Here is a 6686-nt window from a genome sequence, read left to right on the forward strand (position 1 = left end):
GTCGCCAGGGCTGCCCCCCCCCACCCCACCGCCCACGCCTGGTCTTCCCATGCCGAGATGCTCCCGGGTGTGGCCTGTACCCCACATCTCAGCATCTTCATCTGCCAGTGGGCACGGCTAGCTGTGCCGTCCCCACCTGCATGGCCGAGAACAGATGCCGTCCTCATTCATGCCTCCCCCCGTCATCTCTGGGCCCCTGGCTAGGAAGGAGGCTGCATTTGCACGTGACGCCTGCCTCACTCGCGCCCATCTATCTCATGGCTTTGGAGGAATCTCTGGCCAAAGAGAGGAAGCAGGAAGTTGACGACTTAAGCCAGGTCCTGGGCCCCTTGGAGGAACATAGGGGACCTTGGGGTTTCCTTCCAGGATATCTTGTCAAAGTTACAGGGCTGAGAAAGGCGCCTGGGCTCAGGGTGGACCCGCGTTCTCTGAGGCACAGCGTCTAGCTGGCTCTCTCAGGAGCCTGAGTGGAGCCCGTGTGGAGGCCTCACGGCTGGTTTGGAGGGAGTGGGGCGGACAAGCACTTCCGGCGTTGAGGACCCCCCCCCTGAGGCTGGCTTTCAGCACATGCTGAGCTCACAGCCCCTGGCCCGTGAGAAAGGGCTCACGTCAGCTCCATCTCCCAGACCAGGTGAGGGAGACAAGGCCCGGCACGGGGTGGCATTGGGACGTGAGTCCAAGTCTGTCTGACCATCCGGGTCCAGCTGTTTCCACTCTGCCACGCTCTCTGAACTGGACTGGACCTCGGGAGGCAGGGCCTGGGCTTTTAGACATGGCTGAGCCCAGGCAGTGCCCCGGCTACTGGGGCCTGAGGTCCCTTCCGTCCACCATCCTCAGGGCCTGTGGAACCCACCTGCTGGGTCCATCTCTTTGGGGCTTGATGAGCTCATGATTCCCAGGACAGTCCTTCTGGGTGGGAGATGAGCCTTCTCTTGCCCCTGGCTGGCCAACGGGACCAACCAGCGGACTGGGAAAGTCCCAGGTTCGTAAGGGGAGACAAATGGCCTTCAGGGCAATCCATGTGGCACCCCAGCCCATATGGCTGACCAAGTGTTTAGTATCAAGAGCCGCAGAACATGATGCATCTGGCAGGAACCAGACTGCAAGTGACCAGGCCAGAGAGAGGAGCTAGATGAGAGAGGGAGGGCCAGGGGCCAAGAAACAAAGGTTCGGGATTACACAGGCTTGCAGGAGTGAGTCCAGACACCCCACATGGTGGGCCACGGGGCACTCGTGGTCCCAGAGGTATTTGGTTGATCCTACACAGTTTTATTTCACTTAATTGCCAACATTAAGAGCAAGGGAGCACAACAAAAACCTGGATTTCAGGTTTCTTTTAAAAATTTCAAGGTCCAATAACACATGACACCCATTTAGCTCCAGCTGAAAGCAGCTGCTCCTTGAAGGCAGGTCACGGGTGAGGTGCTGGCTAAGGCGCTCGTGGTGTCTCCTGTGTGCCAGGCACTGTTCTCAGCACTTGGTGGGAATTAACTCTTCCCACCCTTAGACAGCCCTGTAACTGGTGGGACAAGTTGTGAGTTCAAGAGTCTCGACTTTCCTTTAGGGCACCGGCGGGACCCCGATCCTGTCTACACCTTACAGCAAGTTCTTGGGGCTACTATGAGGTGGGTGGGGCAGAGGTAACTGCGTTTTAACAGGTGAGGACATGGGTTAAGCACGTGAGGGTGAGCCCCAGCCCCCATGCTGGACGCCCAGCAGAGGGAGAACCAGCTGGCGAGGAAGGTGAGTAGGAGACGGACAGATGATAAGCAGACCAAGATAATTACACCAGACAGAGCATTGAATTAATAGCTCGGCGTCCCCGTGCCAAGTCAAACAGGAGTCTAATCGCTCTGCGGCCTGTCGGATTTTGATGAATGAATATGAGGCAGATAAGGCATCTATCACACCGGTGTGGGCTCAAGAGAGATGGGTGGCCCCACCCTTCCCCTGAATTACCTCTGAACAGACAGGTTAACTGGGGTGGGGCAGAGCGACGGCAGGAAAGGAAGCCCCATAAGAAGGGTTCTTTCCTTCAAGACAAAGGGTCCTGGCAGCAGAAAGGAGGCGTGGTGAGGGGGTAGGATCTCCCCACGTGGGTCTTCGTCCCAGCTCTGTTACTGAGAAGTTGTATAGCCTTGGGCAAAATACTCAACCACTCTGTGCCTCCAGCTCAGCTTCTGTTGAGTGGGAATAGTAAGTCATTATGAAGATTACGGAACGGTGCTAGTTCATGACCATCATGACTACTTCTTGATGCCAAGACTATATGGTAGCGCCAGGCCACCAGGAAGGAATGACCCAAACACCTGGCATCCAAACCCCTTAAGCCTCGACCACAATGGTAACATGGAAGTTTGTTCCTGCCTCGGTCTCCATTACTTCAGACATGTGCACAACATTCTTAGGATCAGGGTGGGGTCAACAAGAAACTCATTTGCAGAGGAAAGCTGGCTGGGGGACCTGGGTTCCAACACCAGTTCTTCCTCCCACTACCTCCAGTATTGCACTGCCCTTCTTCCGGATATTTTAAGGACTTTCCTGCCTCAGGACCTTTGCACAAGCTGTTCTTCCATGTGCTTCCCATTCCCTTTTCTCTTAGTTAAATCCTCAGGAACACCGCTCTGGCCCTCAGCCTGGGTGAGGTGCTGTAGTACTGAGGTTGCTCCGGGTAACAGGAGCTGCCTTTTCATGGCACTAGTTACCAAGGCAATTTGTTAATTAAGTCAGGGATTATTTAAATGTGTGCCTCCCAATTACACTGGGAGTTAAAGGATGGCAGGGACAGTGCCGTCCATATTCCTGTCTGTATCCCTAGCACCTGGCACAGGGTCATGCTGAGGATTAAGTGAGATAATGTATGTACAGTTCTTAGCTTCATGCCACCACGAAGAAAACCCGCAATAAATGTTATCTGAGTCCAAGTCAAGCGGACAGGCTGAGGTCCGAGGGAGCTGAGTTGCAGGGGTCCCATGGCAAGTTAGGGAGAGCTGGGGCTGCAGCCCAGGCCTCCCCGCTGACATCCCTCCCTCTTCGTTTCCAGCTATGAGGTGATCTGCCTCCCTCAGTGGGCAGGGTTCTGGCCTCCCAGGCCCTGGCAGTGCCCCAGGTGTGGATGGAGAGTGTCCTCACCTAGCACTTGGAGCAAAGTACCAGCCTGAGCCCGCTGGGCAGGGAGACAGGAGCCTGCCCTGTTGCTCTCACACCTGGCACAAGCCCCAGGCCTGGCTGCGGAAGCTGGCTGCTCACAATGGCGAGGTGACCAACCCGGGAGGCAGGGCAGATCCCAGCCAGGGCTGGCCCCTCTGCTCCTAATGGCCCCTCAGTCCCTCTGAGAACCGGCCCCTCCCCTAGAGCAGACAGCTCCTGCCAGGGGCAGACCTTTTCCTTCTGCAAGAAGCGGCCTGGGGAGGGAGACAATACAGAGAGGCTCTGCAGAGGCAGAAGGGGCTGGAGGAAGGAGGAGAAGAAGTGGCCTGGGGAGGGAGACAATACAGAGAGGAAATTCTGGTTGAAGGCTCTGCAGAGGCAGAAGGGGCTGGAGGAAGGAGGAAACCAGGCCAAGGATGAGGTGCTGGAGGGCTCCCTAGACCCCCAGCATGAGCGCTGAATGTAAGCTCATCCCCGAGGGAGCGCTACCTCTAACTCCGTGCGACATTGGCCAAGCATGGATTCCCTCTGGGCCCCCGCCCCCCTCTCCTCCCTTCACTGATGTGGGGCGTGAATGTAAGCTCATCCCTGAGGGAGCACTACCTCTAACTCCGTGTGACATTGGCCAAACATGGATTCCCTCTGGGCTTCCCTTTCCCCATTTTTCACGTGGAGAAGCCCCCGCCCCCCTCTCCTCCCTTCACTGATGTGGGGCTCTAGGGGGCTGCACCGTACACAGCAGGGGGTGTGTGTGTGATTGTGGTGGCAGCTACTTTGCTGGCCCTGTTGCCCCGTTGGCCAGGCAGTGCTGGGCTGATGCCCCACCCCTTGAGGGAAGACAGGAAAGCTGGGGTCTTACCATCTCTCCTTTGGGTCCGGGGTAGCCCTGGAAGGAGAAGAGCATGAGAGTCCGGCACATTGTTTGCAACCCAGAAGCCCCCCTGCCCTGCCACACGTGGCTCCTCCCTCCATCGCCAGGTCCCGGGAGGTGAGTGGACATGATGACCAGCCACCCCGTGCTTGGCTCTGACCTGCAGAGGGGAGTGACCAGGCGGGCAGCCAGGCCCCTCATCTGAGTGGATGCCAGCTGCCCAGGGAGAGAGAGTGGGTGGCATCTGAGAGCGCTGGAAGGTTGAGCTGTCCCCAGGTCACTCCTTCCTAAGAGTAGGGAGGGGTCTCCTTTCCCCGTGAACATTTGTGTCATTCAAGCCAAAAGACGGAAATGAACAGGAGAGTTCAGGATGGGGAAGCAGCCTCCATATAGACTCGTGTGTGTGTGTGTGTGTGTGTGTGTGTGTGAGTACAGACTCGGACGTGTGTGTGTGCGTGTGTGTGTGTGTGTGTGTGTGTCCACCAGATGGGAGCCCTGGAGGATGGGAGACGCAGGAGGCGCCCTGGCGGTGCTGGGAGCAACAGTGTGAGCACGTGCCAGGCTCCTTTAGAATTAGTTGTTGGGCCCTCCCACCGAGCCCCCTTCCAGGAGCACCCAGCAGCTCCACATTCTAGGGTGGCTCTTGCTCCAGACGCCAAAGGCCCCTCTTGGCGGCTGTGGACTTGTGCCCGGTAGAGGCCCCCTGGGGTCAGGGGTAACCCAATCTAATGGCCCCTCCTCCCTTCCCACTGGCAACAACTTCCTGCCCCAGGAACCGTCATTCTGTCCAAAGCTTCTTTCCGAGGAATTGGGGTCTTGCCAAAGGACTAAGGGACCCCAAGTTAGTGACTGGGACCTAGTGAGGGGGAGGAGCCTGAGGCCCAAGAGGGTCTACTCACCGGTTTGCCGTCTAGCCCGATGGGACCCTGAAAGCAGAAAGAGGACAGATGTGAAGGCCCAGCTGCCAGGTCTCCTGCCGAAGAGGCCGCCTGGGCAGTGGGTACGACTCCACCAGCTAGGGTTCGAGTCTCTGTTTGGCCACTGACTGGTGATGTGACCATGTTTCCCATCCTAAGCCAGTTTCCCATCCTAAAATGGGGGTGAGACTAACAGGCCTTCTACCGAGGGTCCTGGTGAGGAGTGAGTGAGCCCACCAGCTAGGGTTTGAGTCTCTGCTCGGCCACTGACTGGTGATGTGACCATGGCTAAGCCAATTTCCCATCCTAAAATGGGGGTCAGACTAATAGGCCTTCTACCGAGGGTCCTGGTGAGGAGTGAGTGAGGTGTTGCCTGGGAGATGCCCCGCACGAGGACCCGCTGGGGCCGTCACCATTGCTAACACAGGCCTCGGCCTCAGCCCGGCGGCCAGTGGGCAGTGTGTTCCTAGGCAGTCAGGCTGGCCGGCATCAGGGCCTGTGGGAGGGAGCTGCTCCTCTGTCCTCTCTCTTGGGGTCTGTCTTGGGCTCCCAGGGAGGGTCCCAGGGCATCCAGACGGCCACCTGACTGCCTCCAGGATGGAGGCTGCCTCCCTGCATGCATCACCTGTGCCACACTCCAGTCCCAGGGTTTGCCAGCCTGTGACTGCTCTCACGGCTCCGTCCTGCCGTCCCTCCATCTCCATGCTCATTTCCCGGTCCTCACTTGCACTGTGCTTTCTCCTCGGCTGCTCTCGGGAAAGGCCGGAGGAGAGGGCCCTATTGACCAGGGTTGGGAGGGCAGGGCTGGCCCTGCATGAAGGTCACCCAGCCAAGCCCAGGGATCCCCGGAGCCACAGCTAACCTCAGCTCTCCCCACTTACCGGAAATCCAGGAAACCCTCGGGTGCCCGGCTGGCCCTGAAAGGAATGGAGAGGAGTGAGGATGGTGAGGTAGAGACTCCTCCCAGGGCTGGGGGTGGGGAGGGGGAGGAGAGGGCCAGCATCCTTTGGGTCTTCCTGGGAAGTAGCCCCCTGAGCGCCTCGCTGCTGTGGACACCCTGAACCTCAGCATATAAACAGGTGGTGGAGAGCGAGGACATCGGGGACTCGGCCGGCAGCGCGCTGAACCCCTGACCTGTGGTTTTCCAAGTCCTTTTATTTACGGTCATGACTCACGGCCACTTATCTAAGGACAGCTTGGCTATCAGTGGGTTCGGAAACCTGGCCTCCGAGATGCGTGTGTTCAGGCCGGACTAGGGGTGCCTGCTCACTTCCCTCTGAGCAGGCCTCTTCTAGTTGGGCAATTTTGGATACCCCCATCTTTGCAGGATCAATTTGTGCCCATTCTCCTGGGGGTGCAGAGGAAATAGATAGATACTCAGTTGGAGACTACGAGCAGGTTCACTGGTTTATGGTCAGTCATCAGGACCAGAGATGTGCCCGGCCAGGTGGGAAGCAGCATGAAGCTGTGCAGATCCAGGGCTGGGGGTCAGGGTGGGGGTGTGGAAAGAGGGCTGATCCGGAGGTCAAGGGTCACAGAGAGCTAAGACGCACCAGTGCTGTCGCTCTTCTCAAGACCGATAATGGCTCTGGTCTACCCACACACCATTCACGGCCATCCTCAGCTCATCCGCATCTGCCATCCTAGGTCCTTTCCTGCCTCATCTCCCCACCGATGCAGGCAACGGGCTCCCCTGCCTCCCCCAGACACACCACCTCTTTCCCGTGTTTAGCTCTCAGCTTAGAGTC

General features: G+C 58.0%; 1 protein-coding gene across 1 annotated transcript in view; it reads right to left on the reverse strand.

Annotated features, from left to right (window-relative positions):
* The window catches only part of COL13A1 (collagen, type XIII, alpha 1), a 126683-nt gene that overhangs the window by 44881 nt on the left and 75116 nt on the right, over positions 1-6686 (reverse strand). The window contains exons 8-10 of the mRNA XM_014530363.1: positions 5820-5855; positions 4921-4947; positions 4010-4036 (exon numbers count right to left, since the gene is read on the reverse strand). Of these exons, the coding sequence (XP_014385849.1) occupies positions 4010-4036; positions 4921-4947; positions 5820-5855 (90 nt within the window). The remainder of the gene's footprint in view (positions 1-4009; positions 4037-4920; positions 4948-5819; positions 5856-6686) is intronic.

This window comes from Myotis brandtii, unplaced genomic scaffold (genome assembly GCF_000412655.1).
Source record: "Myotis brandtii unplaced genomic scaffold, ASM41265v1 scaffold735, whole genome shotgun sequence".
In the NCBI taxonomy this organism is placed as follows: Eukaryota; Metazoa; Chordata; class Mammalia; order Chiroptera; family Vespertilionidae; genus Myotis; species Myotis brandtii.